The following is a 23,730-nucleotide window of genomic DNA, read 5'->3' on the forward strand; positions in this document are numbered from 1 at the left end:
ATTTGGTAAAAAAACAGCGTTAAATGTGGAAAAACCGTTTTACCCGCATTCGAAAATCTGTTCTTTCCCCCTAATTCCCTCCGTTTTTCGAATTCATATATCTCTGTTAATATTGCACTTAGAAACATGGAATTTTTTTTTTGTTGGCATCAGGAGAGACAGAGTGACAACTTTCTAACTGGAAGTTGGAGCAAGGGAGGATTCGTATAAATATTGAGATTTTTAATTTTATGAAAAACGGTTTGTAGGTTTAGCATCGCTAGATCACGGTAGTTTTTTTGACCGGAAAAAAAATCTAAAAAAAAGCAGCCGATGGGTAGCGCTGCGGTACATAAAGAAAAGATACGGATATATAACGAACGGAATGCCTCCAAATCGTTTATTACAGCAGTATGTGTTCCACATGACCACCACCACCACAGGGATAGCACATTGCAGGCGAGTCACAAATCCAGCAACAGTAGACTGCAATGGATCCGGATATATACATGACACCTCTCGGCGGATCACGTCTTTCAGTTCCGACAGATTGGATGGACCGGATCGATACACCCGGGACCGTACCACTCGTACCAGCACCACTTATCGGCTGTGTGTTTTGAGTTCCCCCCCCCCCCCCGTCTTAAAAAAATTCCCGTGACCTAGCGATGCTAACTATGTAAACCGTTTTTTATTTCGGTTATTTTTCCGGTTTTTATGAATTTTTAAAGTTTCTACGGACTTTTTGCCCACCCTGTATGTAGAGAAAACTTGTAAAATTTTGAATGTCTTTAACCAATCCTTCATTATACTCATAAATATGTGATAACAACTCTTGTGGTTGCCATTACTTGAAATTTTTCGCTGTACTTTGCTTCGAGATCATAATTCTAGGAACATTAAATCTCAATAGCCATTCACCAGTTTTGTAGGAAAAAAATGCGTTAATGGACACACAACATACAGGGTGAGAGAGAAATGAGTTAACCATTTCAGAGAGCTCTGGAGTGCGTACTGCTCCAAAAAAGACAAAATGCGTATAACAATTTACAAATTACCGACATATGTTTCGGCACTCATGGGTGCCATAATCAAGGTGGAAAAAAGTGGGAAAGTGTACTGTATCTTGGAACAGTGTAGACCAGGTCACTTGAATGATCTCTGAATCCCCTGTCAGTTGAATCATCTGTAAATGTTCCGAGGGACACTTGAGTGTTCTGGTAATTTGGCACTCGGTTAATTTTTACAAAATTAAATTTGAGGTCGGGGGGCACATTAGATGATTCGGAAGGCCATGGGTTGCATGTATGCTCTAAAATCACTTTTTTAGCCATTCACATCATACTTTCACACACTGACCTGGTACCCTCGCTCTGTAGATTACTCTTTCACTCACTCACGTGCTTGCAAACCCTTTAGGTCACTCTTTTGGTTACTCACTGACCTAGTCCCTTCTTGTCTGGGCAGAGGAAGATTTATTGCGGATTATGCAATTTTCGCCACTCTTCACCCATTGTACTAATTTTCTTGGCCGCTCATTCCTCAAGTTTGCCGCCCCTCCGAACTTGCTGCTATGGGCTATAGCCTGCTATAAGCCCCACCTGTAAATACGTCACGGTCTTTGAGCATATTTTTGAAATAATCCTCGTTGTACAGATAGTGTATATCCGCGATTCATATTTTCCAGTGAAACTTCATGTCTTTATTTTTCATTTCTTCATTTCTTACGTGCCGACCACGTAATATTTTACTGTCTGATATAACAATCTTTTTCATGCTATTATAATAACACTTGTCTTTGGAATAATAAATTTCCCAGTCGTTCCATGTTTAAGACGATACGTTTTACTTAAACTTTTGAATGAACATATCTCTCATCTCGAAAATTCTAGGAAAGATTCCTTAGTCGAAAATATCAAAAAGCAAGGTATAAATAAAGGGAGCTAGCAGACTTCTCACGTCCATTTAACTGAATCTTGGTCTTGGGGGTCATTCAAGTATTACGTCAGCATCGGGGGGGGGAAGGGGGTTTCTGATTTGATGACGGGGGGGGGAGGAGTTGGCGGTTTATTACGTCATCAACAACCTTTTTTTGAAGATATGAAATATTCTAAGCTGCTGACAAAGGGAGGGGGGGGGTGTCGAAAATGCCTAAAAATTTGCTGACGTAATACTTGAATCGCCCCTTGACGCATTCCGTATTTATTTTCCATCTATTATAGTTACGGTTATGTTTCTAAATTTCTAAAATATGCAAAAATGCAATAGCAACAGCAGTATTTCACTGCGCAATTGTAACAAGTGCAACGAAAACTCATCACGTGCGTTGGACGTTTTACACCAAGTCCTGATGGGTCTGTATGAAACCGTCAAAAAAGTCGCAAAACTAAACGTGGCAATTGAAAGGGTTGTACAGCATAGTCCCTACTTCACTCGCATTTCGCCTTCGAGAATGAAAGCCTATTTTCTGCCAGACTAGTTCAAACAAGGTATTTTTTCTAGCGTTTGACAGGAATTTCAGTTAACCTGCTGTAAAAAACCCTCTTGTTTTCAGTCTTTATTTCATGACTTTCTCGTAGGTTTTATGCAGACCCATCTGGACTTGAAGCTAAAATTCCAATGCTATTCGTGGTTTTTCGAAGTTCTTGTTACAATTCTACGATAAAATTTCGGCATCGCATTGTTTCGGAGTTCTGCAACCACAACCGCTGCGCAGGGCAGCAACTGGAAAGGGAAGCAGGGGGGTCAGGTGTCCCAAGCAGAAATGTCATTCTTTAATCTCTCCTTCAACATTACAAGGGGGTCACCGCAAGTGGTATTAAAAATCATCATAAGCGTTGGACTTTGTGTTTCAAGTCCTGATGAATCTACATTGAAAAACCCTCAAAAAAAGTCGCGTAGTAAGAAAGTCTCCACAGCAAAATCCCAACTTCCCTCACATTTCACGAAGTTCTCACCAAAACTCGCCAATCAAAGCCTATTTCGTGCAAGACTTTTAGTTCAGAAAAGTTTTTTGTTCCTCTCGAGTTTTAGCTAACTTGAGGGTTTTAGCTAACAGCAGACCCATCTGGACTTGGAGCGAAACTTGCAACGGTCTTCATGGTTTTTCATAGCGCTTGTTACAATTCCATAATTAAATTTCAGCAACATATTGTTTCAGAATTTTGTAACCGTAACATCAACTGATTCACGGTCACTGTATGGCAGTGGCGGAATGCCAGGTATCTCGGACGCATGATGGGTGGAAAAAAAAAAAACGATTTTCCAAATTCATTCATGGCAGCCTTCGCACGGCTCTTCAAAGCAGCCAAAAAGCCGTTCTGACCATCAGAAACCAACCTAATATTCAATATTTATTTCCCTGTGAAACTGCCCATTTATTTCGTGGCGACCCTGTGTACTTTTATTTTACGTTAATATCCTTTTCCCATACTATTATAATAACACACTTGCCCTGGGAATAAACATTTTTCCAGTCGTTCCATGTTGAAGAAGGTGCGTTTTATTTAAACTCGGATGAACATAGCGTCTAATATCTCTCGAAAATTCTTAGAAAGATTCCCTAGTCTAGAATATAAAAAGGCAAGGAATAAATAAAGGTTGGGAGGGAATGGGGGGGGGGGCAGACATCTCATGTCCGTTTGACTGAATCTTGACGCATCCTGTTTTCTGGCATCTGGAGCCTTCATTTCCCGTTCCCGGAAACCAGCAGGAGACTCACAAACACCCCGCACACGTCATCTATATTTCCCCCCCCCCTACATCCTACAGTAGAAAACCTTGGTGTTTACGACTACACACTCACTCTCTCTCGGAGCAAAGAGGTTTCTGGAATGAAAGGAATGTCAGGAATTCTGCCTGGGATAGATTTAGAAGTAAAAAAAGGAGAAGAAGGAGAAAATATAAATAAGAATTATAGGAATCCGAGGGAAAGAAAATGATGGGGGGGAATCGAGATTTTCATCCGTAAAGTTCCATCTTGATGTTAAGGCCACCCATTTCTACGATTTTTTCTCTTTTTCCCCCTCTAAAGTAAATAACCTAATATTGATAAATGTATTTTATGTATGTGTATTTCTCTAGTCGAAACGAGATGCCTGGGAGAAGAAGATCCTAGAGCAGACGAAAGACGATTTGCAGCAGCGACTGCCTAGGACCAACGCACCTGAAGTGAGTCTTGGATGAGTCCCTGGATGATTATATTTCAATAATAAATTGCCTCAAATGTTCGGAATGTGGAATATATCGAAGGCAAAAAGATATCCAACTGACTTTCTTTTTTTCTTTGAAGAGTGGACCAACTCCGACGACGAAGGATAGAGATTGGCTGTCAGGTCTGACGAAGAAACAGTCTTTCAACCTGAACGGGAGTGCCCAGAAGATGCTGAGGCGCATGTCGATTGCCAAAGTGTCCCTTTCTTCGGGTTCACCTCCGATGTCGTTGTTGAACGTCAAATCTGAGAGGAGGAGAAACTCGACGTTCGCCGAAGTTGGTGAGTCCTCACCTTTTGCGATGTAGCTGCTGGCATCGTGGATCGAGAATCCCTTTGTAAGGATTTCGGATCTGAACGCCTTACAACGGCAAGTGATAGGTCTAAAGCAGTGATTCCCAACGTGGGCGTTAACGTCCCCTGGGGGGAGGGCGGTAGAAGCTACGGGTATGATGTAGGATCCGATGGGTTAGATTGCGTTGGGGGGGGGCGATGGGAGGAAAAAGTTTGGGAAATTATGGTCTAAAGAAAAAAAAGAGGGGGGGGGGTATAAGTGTTTAGTGTACATGTTTTATACTTAGAGGGGGGTATAGTCGGCTCTAGTTATAACGACCCCACGTTATAGCGACCGTTCCATTACAACGACTGGCAGGATAAGATCCAAGACTTTTATATGAGAAATATCATATACGTTTATCTTTCAATATAACGCCCGATGATGGTCGTTATAATGAGCATGGACTGTATGTAGGTGGTATGTATTTCCTTATTTACCGAACCAACAATCTCTCACTGATTGGTGGTGAGAGATTGGTGGTTCGATTCCCCACAGAGAAATGTGAATTTTCTTTCCGAACTACATCTCGATCTCCGCTTCGTTATCCAGGCTTTTGTTGGCAGGCCTCGTTGAAAAATACAGGAGTAAACAGGATATTCGAGAGTAAACGGGGTATTTCATTTAAAAGTTGGGATGGGGATGGAATTATGTAAAAATACGGGAATATTACGGGTCACGCAGTCGAAAGGCATATAAGACAGTTATTATATCTATTTATTGAGTGGAATGAAGTCTGTCGCCTAAATAGTATTTTCATAATACAATATTTGTAAGGGTTGATCGCTATATTTCGTGCGACTGGATTAAGTTTAAGGGTATCGAAAAATCGTATCATTTGTGTAGTTTCTTACGTAATGATCTACCGATTCGTCTTCTAGGTCTCCTGAGAAGTTCCGATCCCCCGAGGAGAAAGAACGGTGGCGATTCCGCCATGCTTGAAGAAGAACCGCCTCGCCAAGCCATTTCGCAACCGGCGTTGGTGGTCGATTCCCCGTCCACCCTGACGTATCATGATAGCGACCACTGCGATCATCTTCCTCACCCGAGCCCTGCCAAAAGCAACAACACTAAGCCAAGCTGTGCCTCAAACTCCACGTGCCTCGACGGACATCTTCCTGATAACAACTCGTCGCGTCGTGACGAAGGAAGGTACGTTGACCATTAACGCAAATACGGTTCGACAACTGCAGCACTACGCCGCTCCGTGAAGCTCGAAAACCGGTTTTATAAGTGTGGCTGAGATTAAGTCACCTGATGGGGGGGGGGAAGGGCGGACTCGTCGTTATCCACTGGGGCGTCAAAACCAGTTTCTTGTTCAAAGTGATGTCCAATCGTCATTAATTGGTATTGTGATAATACTGACGTCACACTTCCCTCAAAGATGGTGGATAAATCATATCTTGGGAGCCATGTTCTGGTTTGGTGGTGGTGGATAAATCAGCCTGGGATTTCAAGGACTAATTTTACCTTCAAAAACCCGTTGAATTCGGTTAACACTCTTCGGGTCTGCGCTATTTCGACTATCTTTGTCCCTGTGGACAAGGTTTTTGACACTTTTCATGATTTTTTTAAAAATACTTAGAATTTATATATCTCAACAGTTTTTTTTAGCTAGAAATGTCAAATTCTTTTCTTTCATGATATAGCAATTATTTAAAGGTACTAATAATTAATATTTAATGAGAAATAATTAAAAAAGGATGTTTTAGAGTTTTAAAAAAGTTCCGCATAAGAAAACATTTTTCAACATAAAATTGCAAACAATTCTGGATAAAACCTTACCCAAATATTGTACAAATATCTAAAAATACTTTTTATTTAAAAAAAATATATCATCTTGTAGAATTTGCTTTTTGGTATAGGTACACCTCAAAACACACATTTACGCACAGAGCAGCACCACAAGTTTCGCAATAGGTTCGAGTTCCTTTCCCCAATCTTATTCCAGTTTCTGCCTTTGATTTGCTCCGTTGCTCCTTTTCATAATCTAAAATTAATAATTTTGTAAAATATACGTCCTAAAACATTTGGAAAAATAAGTAATATACACAAAATTGTCCAAAAACAAAAAATCAAATATATTTACCGGTGCTGTCGTCGTCATCTCAGAACTGCGATTTTGAATCCCTTATACAAACGGACTGGTATTCTGGATAACTCTGAATCTGATAACTCTGACAAATAAAATCGTGTGCTAATATATATCTCTAAGTTCAGCCAAATCATCGGCATCTGAAGTCTAAAAATCGTTTATGAAACATCGCGAAACACAACAAACATGGCTACTTTACCTAGGGGAAGACAAATATGTTTCACCTATACTTACTTCTACATCGTTTCATAAAGCTACATTCGTTGGATGCTGCCATCTATATATTTTTTTGGAACTAGAATATTTATATAGATTTATGTTTGAAACACTGGGAACATATATTTTTCAGCCATTTTATAGCTACGAGAATTAAAAGTTAAGCCAGAGTCTGACCAACACAACCTATAGAACAAGGCCTACGCACGAAATTTGTGACGTCAATGAAGAAGGCCATTTCTCTTATTGCCATTGGATATACTGCAAAAAAAAAAAAAGATATCGCATGCGTAGACCTGCTATATCCAATGGCAATAGATGAAATGGCCTTCTTCAGTGGCATCACAAGCTTCGTGCGGAGGCCTTGTTCTATATGTGGTGTTGGTCTGATTCGGGCTTAGTTCCCTTGAATAAAAACGGCATCCCGAATCAGGTTCGGGCCGAAAGTATAAAATTTTGTGCAGCGTATTCGGACTAGTCTTTATGCGTCTTTTTCACAGGAAAAATATATCCAGATGATTCAGCACGGACTCCATAATATAGACCAGTGTCCACAGGCTTAGATCTCCTTTGACGGACGAGGATCGAACTCCACAGGTGATGCATTGGTGTTTGGCTGAATTTGGTTTTCCATCTTCGAGGCGCAAATACGAGCCGCTCTCCCATTTTGAAAAACGCCTGTCTGCAGAAATCAGGCTGACCTTTTACACGATACTAACAAAACATGTAAAAAATTCAGGCATCTACTACTACCTTTACCTCCGAAACGGACACATTTCGTGTTCTGGACCACTAGCGGCCGTATTCACCAACACAGTTTAAACTGCAATCGCAGGTGAAAGGATTGAAGATCGAAACGGATTGGTTAAATTCAGGATTTTAAACTCTGTCAATGAATACGGCTATTAGACACAAAAAACGCATAACTATGGCATCATAAATGCGTTAGAGTCTCACATACTATACACACACAACACAAGTTTCTCTCTCTCTCTCTCTCTCTCTCACACACACACACACGTCATGGTTTTTTCACATACTTTAAAATATAGTACAAAAATATCAAAACATCAAGATATTGAAACAGCGAAATAACTCTCCTATTAAATGTTAAACCGTCATTATTAAGACATAATTTTCCGAGAGCTCGGAACGTTCAAACCTTCGTCGAATTAAAAGTCCCACAGGGGGCTCTTCAAACAAACTTTTCTCGCGAATTCTGTGGAGAGTACCCTTATTTAATATTTCCTCTACACCAACTATGCCTATTTGGATAGCGAATAAGAATAAAATATGATTCTGTGGGATTCTATACCAACATAGGTATAGAATCCCGGAATCATATTTTATTCTTATTCGCTCTCCAACTAGGCATCGTGAATAATGAGATACCTTCAACACAACGCCTCCCTCTCACACACATACTCACTAAAATGAGAAGGAAATTGGCTTCCGTTTCCACAAAAGCAATGACGTCACTGGATTTTAAGGAGATCCAAGGGTAAATTCAGATTCCTGTTTGCTGATAGGAGAGAGAGACTCCACACACTCTGCACATATATATCCCGTTGGAAGCAACCATCCATACACCTTCCGGTAGTAAGTGAGAAAAGCATATTATGCAAATAAGTTTCCTTTGCATTCTACACCCCCCCCCCCAGCATAGGATAACATAATATAGAGTTGGAGTCCTCTCAGGTGTGCTAATAAAGCTGGAAATCCTCTCCAAATGTACGTTATATGCGTACTGTGTAATAAATACCTTCGGGGGGTGTTGGTCAAACATTTGAGCTTGAAAATAGCTTTTCCTAACGGATGCAGGACCTGAAAGTGCTGCTGGAATCGTTGATGAATAATGAGGGAGACGTTTCCGAGAGGATGGTGCAGAGACTATAGTCACATATCTAGCTGTTTGCGTACAGTGTGTACTTCCATTAGTGGAGCAGGAAGTTCATTTGGTGAGCTCAAATACTAGATTCGAGTTTCAACAATCACTTAAGGTATCTGAGTTGAGTACTCATTAACAGCTATCGAGTAAATTCGATAATTCAATCAGTAAGGGATGGAGTGAGTAGGTTCTGGAATGATTCTTCCACTTGAAGGATGCATATGAGGTATTCTAGGGTTGAGATGGTCATCATTGTTCTCGAGTCAAAAACACTAGTTTGTTCCTAACAAACCGTTGGCTTACTAGTGTCGTAAATTCTGTTTCATTCTCAGGAAGGTCTCTTTCGCTTTTCCGAAGCTTAGTTCGTCCTGCACTGTAGTATGCCGCAAGGGTTTTTGATACCATACCTACAGAGAGACGTGGACTTGGTTGAAGGGGGTGCAGAGAAGAGCTGCGCGTGCTCTTGTTGGCACACACATGACCTAACTAACTAATCGTGTGATGGTTCGGTCCGTATCCTACGGGACTTCTAACCGAAAAACCATCACCGGGAACATATTTTATTTGCAATATCGTTAGTATGCAAAATGAAATAATGCATATGCTCGCCCCATACGCATTACAGTTTCCAAACATTTCAGAAACAGTTATACATCAAGCGCTGTAAAATAGCAAGCAAAATAAAATAATACATATGTGTGTATCCCATGCACATTCCGCAATTTATAGAAATACGAACAAAATTGTTTACATCAGAGAACCCAATCACACATGGCTAGTCATCAGAGATGCAATACTCAACAAGAGCGCATACTATAATATAGAGATTATTGAATTCTGATCACATTGTTAGTCTATTCCGTAGCAGGGATTTGCTTCGAGTAATAGGCGGCGAGTAATCTGATAAGATTGAAGTGCCCGGAGTCTGGAGGTAGTGGGCTAGCAGGTCTAGGAATTTCTATAAGGTTTTCCACATCTTTTTAGTGAGGACTTGCGACATAATTATTTGTTTATCTATATGTTTATGTAAGATGGATTTACTTGTGGAAAATGGGCATCGCTGGTATACGGGCACTGTCAGTAGGTCCCCTTTACCGCCACAGTTCCCGAATTTGTTGCTGGAGAGTCCAAAGCGTTTTAAATAAGTTGGCAATGGGCCGTGTTCTGAAGGAAAAATTGACTTCTGACATGACCAGACTATTCATAGTCCGAACTTGTGGAACTACCTTTCGAACCTCTGCTCGAGTGTCCGAATCATTCCTTTGCCTTTTCTATCTGTTTCTCTAAGCCAATCTTTTCATATTTTTCTGGCAAAAGATTTCTGTAATGGGAAGTCTGTTAGAAATGGATGCTTAGTCGCATGAATTACACAGCTATGAATAGAGACTTAATTTCTTGAATATGTTTACATTGGAGAAACGCAGGTATCGAGGGGGATATGATCGAAGTTTGAACACTCAAGAATGCCCCGAGGATTTTGCAGGGGATTCAGAAATTTTTTCACCGACGTTCTAATTGAATAGAATTCTTCAAGAATTGCTGTTCCAGTTCGAGCAGAACGCGGTAGCCCAAGTCAATGAACACTCGCCTGTAGTACCAAAGGATGTTTGGAGGTGACGCGAGTTCGATACCTGGTTCATCCTTGTCAGAAAACTTTCCTGACACAGGGGTACAACAGAAACGGTGACATGACCACAGAAAAAATTGCTACCGCAGGGAGGGGTTAACGCACCAACCTCTCGATGAGTATAACAAACAAGCCTGCCGTTCGGAATCGGCAGTAAACTGTGGGACTCGCTATAATTAGCCCTCGTGTGCGGAAAATGACCGTGGTGCAACATAAATGATCAAGCTTAGTTCGAGCATACGTCAGTGTTTTCGTGAGAGTGCTCTTTTTCCGATCCTGGAGAGAAAAATAGTGATCGTCATTCTAAAAAGTTATGAATATACATAGGGAATACTATAGAATACTATATATGAATGTACAGGGTGGTCATAAAATTACTTCATCGATACATAAGCCCCCTAGCTTCCGCAGATATCAACAAAGGCAAACTAAATTCGATGTATAGGTGTTGCAAAGTATGTGCTGGAAAATGAAGAGAGGAAAACAAAACTCTATCTCTCGTTGTTGCCATGACAGCAACAAAATTTCAAAAATGGAAACACAAAACATTCACTTTTATGCATCACGCCTTAAAAAACTATGAACTGCGTTCGTTGGGACGGTACCTGTAAGAATTATAAGTACCTTATAAGAATTTCAGCTGCAGAAATTAATCAAAGAATGCTCAAGGTAATAGGAGTGAATGTTCGTCTGAGTTGAACAGTTTGTCTGAGCCGTATCGAGTATGAAGTAGGCTATCGCACAGCATTGTAGAGATGACTACAAGAGTGTTATTAAATGTTATTACCAAGACGAACATACAAAGGTGGTACTCATCCTTGCAAAGATCATCGGATCAGAAGGTGCGGACGCCGAGTAGCGTGGTAATAAGATGACCATCGTGATGGTTAACGTTAGGTCCTAGGTTCGAACGGGAAAAGGACGTAGATAACAAAAAAATTCCCCTAACGATCTTCCCACCAACAGATGACGCCTTCATTTCCAAAATTCATCGAAAAGGTCCAAAAGTCATTTGCCGAGCAGCTCTGTGGTCTGCGTCACCGTCCATACGAGGAAAGGCTGGGAAGTCTGTGGAGGGGGGGGGGGGTCCACTCAGTAGAATGGCCTTGAAGCCGACTCAGGCCGAGTTCACACTGGTCCCGATACGATATGCTATACGACAACGGCATCGACACGGATTGGTTGAAAAACCTGAAAATCAAGTTTTCAACCAATCCGCGTATCGGCCTAGTGTGAACCCGACCTTAAAGCTGTGCTTCAAACTTGCTCAGAACTCAGTTAATACGAGTCAACTCCATTTTTTCTCCAATCATTGCCAGACCATCACCGAGAAGACATTCGTTACAAATTAAAATTCTAACTGCCAGTGAGGTAATGTTAACTAAATATTATAGCTTCTGATCTGGAGTGGGAAGAGTATGGAACAGATTTCCACCAGATCTCGTATTTCCATCCACATATCACAGACTTTGTCTCTCTCAGCACTTCTGATCTCTCATCATTTTTAACGTGCTATGCATTTTAGTTTTTCATATTGTGTTTTGTTGGTGTATATGTTACTGCCAAAATCAGAAATTGCTGCTTTCGTTGTAAATGGACCTAGTCAATGTGCGAATTTCAGGCTTTGGTCAGCCAGTTCTCGAAGTGGCCGCAGATTCCTGGCCAAAGTCCAATAACAAAAGACATGATTCGGAGGTCACCGCCACGTTGGCATATTTTTCGTGGTAATTATGTCCATGTTAGCTATGGCAAACTCATCATATCGCTGTCACGATGCGGTAATCATTTTGTATTTTACAAAATTTGAAAGAAAAACACTGCATGTCTATATTATTATTTTTATAGTTTTTCTCTCCTCACATGGAGCTAATCCAATACAGATAGAATACAGTATATAGCCATGTACGACACGTTGGCGATGAAAAAAAAATGGTCTTGGTGCCTACCGGACCGTCTTGCGTCAGCGATTCGAACTTTGGCCAGGGAACTCCGGCCACTTCACGAATTTGCCGGCCATTTTTTCTGAAAATCAGACTTCGGGCCAAAACTCTCGGCCAATCCGCAAAGTTGCCGCACTTCGGACTTTGGCAGTAACAGATGCATGTTCATTTTATTGTTTGTTTGTATTCGGAGATTTTTTCTTAACCTAATTATTCGTGTCATCTTTTTGCCATTTTCCCCCTTGAATATGTTCGTGCGCGCGCATTGTATTGTTTTTTACTGAAATTCCCTGCTGTTTCCTTCCAATTTCATTGATTGTTTGAATTGCGCACCTGTGATGTTGGAGCATACAGGTCTCGCACAGGTTTGTATATTAAAACAAATAGATCCGTGATGATAAGCACGTGTGCATTCCAGTTGGAATTAATTGGACCTGAAAACAGGTCCCGTTTTTTTTTCGAAAGCCATCGTGCCCTCTCTAAGAATACCTTAAGTGGCGAGAGCTACCAATTGGTGAGTGACAAACTAATATCTACCTTTCCAGAGGGAGCAAGCAGGTTCAACTCGCAGGGTGACCCATGCTGTGAGACGTTTGTTCCAGCCCCTCCCTCCCTCGCCCTCGTGAGCAAAAGTCAGCAAATCCGGAACCCCCCCCCCGCCCCACCGTCAATGCAGGCGTAATACTTGAATGACCCCTAAACGATGAACGCGACTAGAGAAAAATTGAAAATCCCGGCTTTATGGAGGGGGGGGGGGCAAATACAAACTAAAATTGGTTTTCTATTGGATTAAAATCAAAATGCGAACATACAGTGTGAAGACATCACGCAAACACATCATGGATCCTGCCCCCTTTGGGTAAACTTTGAGTTGAACTTGTAAATCCAACGAAACACCGAATGTCAATTTATGTATTTATCGGATTTCCTCGTGTATTCACAGTGATATCGACGTGTCGAAATATTGATTTTTATCCAGAGAAAAGGGAAATTGAATTTTTATGACTGGTTTCACCCCCCCCCCCCATTTTTCTACAGGATCTTCGCCGAATCCTCGCCGAATTCTTTTGCATCATGTCGCCCTCGTTGCAACGGAGCTTCGTCGGCGTCGTCGTTCGATAAAAACATCGACGGCGACGACGATAAATATTCATCGCCCGAGACCGAATCGGCATCCGAAACTGATCGCTTGGGAATTGATGAGTGTTACGATGACGACGACTACTACTACAACTACGGTGATACTTCGCCCTCCAAAAGGGACATTTCGGAAGTTCCTATTCTGATGCCGAGGGGAGAACAAGAAGATGATGATGTTGATGGTCCGTTCGGGGGCCATCCCGGAACCCAGGACCACGAGTGGAAAAAGATCCGTCCTTTCAAGTAAGCAAAAACGTTAAGCTTACTTATTAATTACCGCGTCAAGTGTCAGTGACGCGTCACGAAAAAGTGCCAGAGAGCAATAAGGCCTACAACATTCAAAAACATTCGCGCATAACGCAACAGACGAAATAACCTGTTTAATTATTTACTTACTAATGCAATTATTATTGCATTACATAAAACTATCACATTTCAAAATAAGCAACCCCACAGGAAGGCGGCGTGAAATAAAACGACTGTAGCATCATCTACCGGTTGAAATCATAAGGTTTCCAAACCGGAGCATTCAAAATTCCAGGATTTCTCATCAACCATATAGTACATGCTTGTTCTATCTCTTTCTATCTCTATCGCTGTTTCAGTTATGCCATTTCAAAACTAAGGAGTCTTTCCTGAAACACCCCGTCCGTATCATCAACCAACAAATCTGTGGTGTTTGGTCAGAACATGATAACTCCAAAATCACATTTTTGAGATATAGCATTTTCATTGTCATTCAAAAATCCGAAATAAATCATACACATAAATGCAAATGAAAATATCATACGTCAGAATGCTGTTTAGCCGTACGCACGTATTTGTGCATTTATCTCACTTCTAATTAGTTATAATTAACAAGACCTACCTACTAAATCAAAAAGACATTTTTTGGAGACATCATGATCAGACCAAACGCCACAGAAATATCAAAATAATCGATAGTCACGCGGAATTTATTTCGAAAACTTCTTCTAAGGCCGGGGTTACACTACAAAAAGTTTTGTAAAAGTGCTTTTATAAAACTTGAAAAATACAGCCAATAAACTGATCGGTTGCATTTGCTCGAATGTAAGCGATCAGCTTATTCGTTGTATTTTTCAAGCTTTATACAAGCACTTTTACAAAACTTTTATAGTGTAATCCCGGCCTTATATATCCATAATTTACACCATTATAATAAATGCTCCACTCAAACTAAAACTCTCCTCGAAATATCTAGTTATTTCCCTGCCATTATTATCACAATTTCCGCGATAAAATAACATTAATGTTCAAGAACATTACCACGGACAATAACATAATAGATCGATCTTTCATTTTCTCATCTTATGAAAAGGACTCGTGCGATCAAAGATGATGAATACGATGGCGTTATGGGAGGAGAGGAAGAAGCCATCTTGAAGAGAACCGAAATGGCAATCGCTGCCCTCAGGGAAAAGATGGATATCGCCGAAAAAACATATCAGAAAGAGAAGAAGTAAGAACATTACCTGCATTATTCTTATATATGAATCATCTTAATGCACCGTTCCCTCAAGATATAGCTAGATATCCGTAATGCTATTCGCTCTCCTTCTCTTCCTTGCCGCAATATGCGATCGAGTTACGTTCAAAATTTTATACGTGCGTGTATTTTAATTTATTTATGTTTGTTGCAGAGAGAAGCTGCTTTTTTTTTTTTAGGGAGATCGGGGACCTCCGGGAAAGAAACGAGATGTTACAGAATCAGATCAAATTCCTCAACGATGAGATTCAGAAACTGTCCCGGATGCTGCAGCAAGAACAGTTCAGGAACCACAGCAAACAATTGTGAGTTTATTGTTTTAGTATCTCGGTTATGGCACTTCCTCGTCCTTATATAACGGGAACACCAGTCCTAAAGTACTTTTATTCTAAAGACGGATATAAGTGCGAATTTCTTTAACCACCACCACCACACGTTTAGGCTTCGGCAGCAAATTTTGATGACTTGCAAATAAACTAGTGGCAATGAATCTCAAAAACTACTTCACCAAACTTCAACTCTGGCCATAGTGCTGTTAACTGCTATTAATGAGGTGGGTTGGAAATGAAGGCGTTGTATATCGGTGGCTGCCTGAAGCTCGTTAGTGTGAAAATATCTTAATTATATCCTCCAACGCGGATTCGAACCCAGGACCGTGACAGCAACCTTCAACGGTGGTAGGCGAGCATCTCACCCCCACGCCACTCAGGCGCAATCTCAAAAGCTACTTTACCACACACCAACCCCAGTCATATATCGCCACGGCAATTTCTAACAAGTGGAGTTGGGTGGGAATTGAAGGCGCCATCTATCGGTGATTGCCCTAGGGTTCGGTAGGTAAAAAATTTGTTTCTGATACGTTCTATGCCCAGATTCTCTCGGGCCCGTGGACCATGACGGTAACCTTCGTAGTGGAAGACGAGCATCTTACCACTACGCCACTCAATCTCAAAAACTGTTACTCTTATTTACACGTGGAAAAAGAAAGAAAAAGTTTGGAGAGGAGCAAGAGTTCCCGTTCTTTCCAAATCTCTCAGCTACCCTTTCTTTATTTACAATGGAGCTCCGGTTAATGAGTAATTTGTTCAATTTAGTTTCACGTTATCACAACCGAACTGATGGTTTTTCGCTTTCGTCCACTAACCTTCTGTGTAACTGCAGCGGCTGTATCTACTACAGACTACGATCCGCGTGCCTCACTCGAAAAATGAAAATATTATATACCCATACTGAGCCTTACTCCTCTGATACCCCTCTGACCTTAACGCGTGAAGGGCGGGTTCATTTTTCCAGAATTGAAAAGGGAGGAAAACTCGCTAAAATAGTACAAAAGACGCAAACGGAAAATACCAACCTGTTCCTTTTGCAACCTTTGCGACCTTTTTACCGAAAGAAGGTGAATGGAATCACCCATCGTGACGTTTCATGACGTAGCCAGAGGCCAACTCAGCGTGTGTGTACAATACACGTTCGAGCGTAACTATTCGCGATACGAAACCAGATGTACCATTATAACCACGAGCATGAGCGCTTGAAGTATATTTTTTTGTTTTTAATTCTGCTTTGAGAAGACCGTGGGCTGATTACATTATTGAATTTGAGGGACTACTTCGCAAACCAGTTGTCGAAGAGATTGTGTCTTTGAGGGAAGACTATGGGATTGGAGGTGAATGAGAACGGCATTCAAGAACTATTAGAGGTTCATGGCCATAAGTTGATCACGAATAAACTGATAGATCTTCATTTCACGCAACAACGAGAGTTTATGGATGGGATTTCGTAAAGAGGAAAAGAGAAGCGAGGAGATCTCCCTCACCCCTCAAATGAGATTAGAGAGATGTGTGGAATGTAGGAATCTGGACAAAATTTTGTAGAAAAGAACCAATGAAGTAAAACTGTAGCAAAGCGAGCAATAGATTTCTCCATTGACAATGCAATTTCCCATTTCCGAGAAATCCTAAACACGAGGCAAAAGCAAGTATCATTGGATAGGCTCTTTTTTAAAGTTTCACAAAAATAATAAGTTTGCAAACACAGACTCCGTGAATCATCCTAAACGATAGTCCTCCTTCTCTCTCGTCGTTTAGAGTAAGTTAATTTGCAAACATTATTGTGTATTGCATGTTTATTTATGGTGTTGTATTATTTTATTGTAAGACTCTATTATACTGTGCGTATAATTTATTATATTATTATTGTGTTGTGTTATTGATTGGATGCCATTTGTATTACGTAGTGATTTATTTTTATGTGAACGAATAATTATGGAATGAATTATCCGAACGTCAATTATTTCCTATGGGGAAATTTGTTTCGAATAACGAGTGATCCGGATAACGAGCACGTTTATGGAACGAATTAAACTCGTTAATCCAAGTTCTGTATGTTATACAACCGTCAAACCCTAGCAATGGAGAAAAGACAACAATATGCTGAAGTAACGAAAAATAAAGAAGAAGCATTTTTTTAACAGGGGATACTAATGAAGAGTCCGGAAGGGGAAATAGAGAGAGAATTCTTAGCTTCATTCATACAGGGTTGAGTTGTCTCTCGTCTCTGCATTTAAAAGGGGGAAGGGAGTTGAGCCAACACCTTCTAGAGCAGAAAGCCTGACCCCGAGATTCGTGAGGTCATCGAGACCCGTCCTGGGAAAACCATCTTCCCTGTATCGATCAAAAAACCAAGAGGAAAAATGTACATAACTGCCACAGTGGAAATCATTAAGACTACCGAGCTTCCTTGTCCAGACACCTGCCATGAAGTGTGTGGCTTTCTTGAATAATTCTTGAAGAAATACATCATTGATTCCTCTTTCAGAAGAGGAGAGATTCAATCCAAAGACAAAAAAGGATAAGATAGTGTTTATGAGAGTCCTGTCCTTAATCTCTTTTGTCCTCAGCCAAAGTCGAAGAAGAAATTTTACTTGAGAAATTTTGATCGCCTTTCATTCGATCGGTCATAAATCCGACCAATAGTTGTCTAAGGACGAGGAGCTGGTACTCTTTTCTCCCACCCTCCCTTCTTCCCATTATCTACATTTTCTCAAAAAGACTTCGTTATTTTCGCCTGTATTTGGCGCCATCGGCCACCTTTTAATTGTAAATCAGGAGACGTTGATTTAATTCTTCGTCAGTCTGGATGCCATTGTGCGACATCTAAATTCGAGTTTGAATGGTTTCGAGTTTTAATCTTTGTCCGGCATCGGCAAAACATTCCTGACGTTATCTGCGACTTCGAACACACATACGCGCAGAATTTCTAGAATTACCAGAATTCCCACGTGAACCCCCAAATAGCGAGAAATAATCTCTCTAGGGAATCTATTTCCAGGAGAATCCAGGTAAACATGCACTCTGGTTATTTCCGTGGAAAACATTTGTTCGCTACAACAATATTTCCCACGTTAATTAATGTCAAGTCATGTTTCTGTAAACTTGACTTGCGAAATTCGCATTCGTCGTTACGGACAAGTGTCCCTAATGATCGTTTTCCTCTCTGTGCTTCCCCTAGGAAACGTTAATCACTTGTAATATGATGTTCAAAGTTTTAGAGCACCTAAATATCAAAGTAGTTTACCTAATTAGATCGTTTTTTGCTCCATAATGACTTCTGATCTCGATCATAAGTTTATTTTTTGTCAAATACGATTCGTATTCCGTATTTCTGGATTCAAACTCTCAAGATTTTCATTTAGGATCCAATTACGAGATAAATGGAGTCGATACCTTGAGATATGTATAAAGAAAATTGGGATGTAATTGAAAATGAACTGCAGCGGGGGAAGAGATATCGATCCGTGGATCGCGTTCATGCCTCCCCCAGTCCTTACAATCTTAATTAGTCTTCGTGTTTGTCGGATTGTTTCATCAGTTGATTCTCCTCGTTAGTTGCGGCATCGATGGAGTTCGACACCCAATTCCATGGGAAAAAAAAGTTCTTATTCGGAGCGGAATAGTGGTCGGGAGAGTTTGAGCACATAATAAGTCTTTGAAGTTCTTAGCAAGTTCTTAGATCTAGGAAATAGTTTTTCAAGTTTCTTAGCCAATTACTCTGGTAGATGAGTAATATATATCGATATCCACAAGAGATACGATAAAGAAATCTCAAACTGCCTTGATCTGATTCATAGGAGAGGCAGGTCTTAGGAGATAAAAGAATTCAATTAATTGAATTCAGTATTGATTTAAATCTCTCTCTCTCTCCGAGAAACCTCTATACGAGTTCAGGGCCATATAAGAAGGGCTGTCTCACGGAGCTCTGGAAGCGGTACCAGCTGACGTCATTCCAATGCAATACCGAGTGAGCCCGCATTTGCTACCTTGATAATTACGGTATAGTTTGCATAATCACTGTACTACCCATTTCACTGAAAAAAAAAATCATACTTTCCAAAATTTATCTTTTCGATTATTTTCATCAGTATCTGTTTATTTATTGGCTTGCTTCGTTCAGCCATTGAAAATATTTTTAAAGTAAGGAGTTTTACATTTTTGCTGGCGAGGTAATTTTTTCTTCTAAGAATATATTTCTTGGATCCATCTCAGTTGAATCACGCACGTTAGTTAACTTTTACTGAGCTGACTACTACTACTACTATCCATTTTTGTCAAATGGCTTGTACTTTATATCGAGTTGATGGCTGTCTTCATGGGGAGAACGACGCGAGTGATTCGATACTTGCGAGCACCGGGCGGGGTTACTGTTACAAATCTTAAATAATAATTTTTCCTGACACAACCCTGCCTCTTTTGAGGTAACGGAAGTAAGTTGCTTTGCATCAGTCCGGGGTTGTGAGCGGTTTTTATTTATCTAACTACTGAGTTGAAGCCAACTCGGGACAGATAATTTCAATTATCTTCAGTTAACTTTTACTAAGCTGATTCCTATTGAATTGAAGCCCCACTTAATTCTTACTTACCCCCACAAGTCTTCTCCACACCTCTTTTGAAATCTCAGGCTGCGGTCTCCGGCCAATTCCACGTGCAATTTCTTTCCCTAGTCATTGGGTTTGGCTATCCATTTTAGTCAAATGGCTTGTAATTTGCATCGAGTTGATAGCTGTCTTCACGGGAGAACGACGCGAGTGATTCGATACTTGTGAGCAGCGGATGAGGGGGGGCCGCACTGTTATAAATTTGCTAATTTTTACCGATACAACCCCGCATCGTTTCAGGTGACGGGAGTAAGGTGCTTTGCATCAGTCCGGGGTTGTGAGCAGTTCGATCTATCTATCTACTGAGTTGAAGCCAAGTCGAGACAGATAATTTCATTCATCTTCTTAACTTTCTAATAATTGTTAGTTACATTTTTGCTCTCATTTGAACCCATACTTTGCAAATCTCTGGGTCTTTAGAAAAAGTATGATAAATGAATTGAGTCTCTTTATCTTCCGAGAATTGTTCTTGTACGGTGCGATAGCGCAAGAACTTATATTCATTTATCACTGATTTACACAAGAATCACAAAATAAATATAAAAAATATCACTCGCGCATACCAGTGACATTAAAACAGCACCATGAACGAGAGATCGCTCACTTAAAACAGTAAAATAGGCAAATGAAATTTAAAATAATACTTTTTCAATACAGTACGTTTTGTAAGCTGGTGTCGGCTTGCGGGGAAAAAAGTAGCAGAGCCATGACTTCACACATCAGCTTCGAGACCACGCCCACTGAACCAAGGCGACATGCTCAACACCAAATAGATGAAACAGCCCTTACCATATAGCTCTGATATAGGGATGCACGGTAAGCCAGTGAAATTCCAACCAACACGAACGTAATAACGTCTGGACAGAGCTAATAAAATTGCCATGATGACATCTATGTTAGTAGAAATGAATTCACCTTTTTGACAATAAATTTGGACATTTATTCCCGCCACCCTTACGAAGAGGGCGCTCCTTATGGCCGAAACACTTTATACTGACATGACGTGAGATCACGTCTCGTGAGAAATGTTGTGAATTATTTTTTTGTGGAAAATCTGTGACGTTTTTGGAATTACACTTTACAGAATTTCCAAGAATCACAATTCATAACGTGAGTGTTGTGTGTTTCGGTCTTTAGGCACAAAAATTGCAGGGCTTTGACGGGGTGACGTCCGCGTGTTTTAGGGGCATAGCATACGTACATCAGACCAAGCAGCCACAACAACCTGGCTCCGACGCTACTGCTTCAAACAAACACTCACAGTCCTAGGATCCTATGCCACTGCCGAAAGTCGTGATATTTATGGACCTGGCAAATCAGGCGATATTATAGGAGATATCTTAGCGCATATTGCTGAGGACAAGCAACTGAACCGTCCCCGGCCCCACACACCATGGCTGAGAATGAGCAAAGTGATTTCCCATTTTTCTCGGGGTCTTGCTGGAGACGAGCGCCCACAGACCGACGCACTGATGAGAAAAAGCATCCACAGCCCCAAACTACTATGCCTCTGCTGAGAGCTATCAGTCACAGCATACTGGCCCCGACGACAGTGCTCATAACGAGCAAACCCAGACAGTCAGTTCCTTTATCACTGATGAAAACGAGCAGCCAAAGCTCCTAGACTCCGACGTCACTGTTAGATCATGAACTCAGCGGCATCAGCTTCGGTGTTGCTGATGAGAATGAGCTACCACAGTCCCCGGATCATGATTACTAACAAGGGTGGGGTTGACAGGGCCACAGTCCTGAGGTCCGGGATAAAAAATTACCATCATTTTTTTTTTTTTGTTGTTTCTTCGTGCTATAAATTCACCGACCCGTGGAAAGTCTTGTTTGTGGGTGGAGTGTCAAAGATCTCAGCACATTGAGGAGAGCTTCTATGCCAGTGTTGAGGACGAGCAGCCAATGAATGTTGGCTCTTACGCCACTGTTAAGAGCTAGCATCCCCCTCCCAAATACTAAGCCATTCCTGAGGACCTGTACGTTGATGAAACGCTGGAAATTACCCGCGATGTCTGCTGAAGGACTGGAAGTAGAGAGGGGCTCGGCAAAAACCCAATTACGGCCATGATGCTAAGGGCAACCTTGCACTAATTTTCATTCACGCGGCATCAAGACTTCAGTAACTCGAATGTCCACCCGAAGTTGACGTAAATGGTAGTAAATTGTTAAAGGACTCATGTCTGACATGACTGAGGTAGATACATTTTCTCAGGGCGTACCGAGTCTTTAAGACTCCCATAAGCTTACCTGTTTGATGCTGCTCCGTACGAGCTGGATGAAGAAGTTAAAAAACTGTTTGTATGTGATAGTTGTGTGTGTGAGTGTACGTGTATAAGAGGCATGTCAATAAAAGATAATAAAATTTACAGCCCAAGCTGTACTCAGAGAGTCAGTATATGTCAAATTAATTGTGAGATCGTATTAGAAAAAATGAATTCGGTAAGTTGTGGCTTACTTATCACAGAAATTTGAAATTTGTAGAGCTATATCCGAAGGAGGTGAAGTATCAAAATTCCAGAGAGCATTTTATATGCAATTACAAAATCAGTCAATTATCTCAGCAAATAATTGATACTGCACCTAATGGTTACAACAGAGTATATATATGTTCATTCTAATGAATTGCGTGATTAAATACAATATATATGATTACATGTGGATACAAGATTAAATGCGATACATATGGGTAGGCGTTCAGTATATATGCAACACTATACCTCCAATCAATGAAGAGAGAATTAGAACTATTTACAATTTCTACAAAACTAAACCAATTCATTGGGCCATATCAGGAAAGTATGTTCTTAGGTCGAAGAAACCTCAACACCTCTCCCACAGGATAAGGCGGGATGTCTCTTATGTGCTGATATTCTGATGTTTCAGGTCTATCGAAATATCCTCTACATAGTTTGGCTAAATAGTCATGTATGGTTTCAATGTTCAAATTTTTCATTATGTCAAGATTTCTGATATACCATTGTGCCCCGGTATATCGCCGAAGTATTTTATTTTGCTGCAATTGTAATTGTTTGATGGCAGAGGGTTTCGCTGTGGAAAAGCATGGTGCTGCATAGCACATAATTGGTCTAATAACTGACTTGTATATAATGGTTTTGTTTTTGAGGCTAAGTGCAGAGCGTGTGTAACAGACTCTGTTTAGAAGTCCTGCAGCCTTGGCGGCATGATGAATGTGAGCTTTGAAACTGAGCTTTTTATCCAAAATAGCACCAAGGTATTTTGTCTGAGACTCGGGTTGTACACTCATGTCCATAAATTAAGGATGATTCAGAATCACACGGAAATCGAAATCTAAAGAATTTCCCCTGTAGAATTATCACACACATCTGCAAGAATGATATGCAAATTTCAGGAAGCCACCAGATGATGCCGATAGTACGTCACAATGACGAGAGTGTAAGAGGGGGGTATAAAAGGAATGGTGGCAAAGAAGTGAAATTGTTCACAAGAGTTCTGTAAGGCGCTCAGTGCCATAAGCGAATAGTTATGACACAGAGGACGCATGTGGATGATTTTTTACGTGGTAGAATTATCGGCCGCCTGGAATGTGGGCGTACTCAGATGGAAGTATCCGAGGAACTTGGAATTGCCTAAAGTGTCATCTCTAGGCTTTGGCAACGATTCCAAGATAACAGAAATGTCAGTAGACGTTACAGTACAGGTCACCCCCGAGTTACAACGCCGAATCAAGACCGGTATTTGGCAGTAACTGCCAAAAGAAGCAGACGGAGCACAGCATACGGCCTATCTCGTCAGCTATCTGCAGCCACGGGTACCACCGTTTCAAGGCAAACTGTGTACAGACGTTTGGAGATATTGGTCTATATGCTCGCAGG

At 40.9% G+C, this 23,730-nt stretch overlaps 1 protein-coding gene across 1 annotated transcript in view; it reads left to right on the forward strand.

Annotated features, from left to right (window-relative positions):
• Positions 1–23,730, forward strand: part of LOC149084070 (uncharacterized) — a 349,781-nt gene that overhangs the window by 209,277 nt on the left and 116,774 nt on the right. Inside the window, exons 4-9 of the mRNA XM_089234421.1 lie at positions 4,063–4,149; positions 4,271–4,472; positions 5,406–5,676; positions 13,329–13,673; positions 14,770–14,910; positions 15,117–15,242. Coding sequence (XP_089090547.1) covers positions 4,063–4,149; positions 4,271–4,472; positions 5,406–5,676; positions 13,329–13,673; positions 14,770–14,910; positions 15,117–15,242 — 1,172 coding nt within the window. The remainder of the gene's footprint in view (positions 1–4,062; positions 4,150–4,270; positions 4,473–5,405; positions 5,677–13,328; positions 13,674–14,769; positions 14,911–15,116; positions 15,243–23,730) is intronic.

Source organism: Pholcus phalangioides, unplaced genomic scaffold (genome assembly GCF_987345545.1).
Source record: "Pholcus phalangioides strain wild (caught in Gottingen) unplaced genomic scaffold, Ppha-v1.0 ptg000008l_1, whole genome shotgun sequence".
NCBI classification, from domain to species: Eukaryota; Metazoa; Arthropoda; class Arachnida; order Araneae; family Pholcidae; genus Pholcus; species Pholcus phalangioides.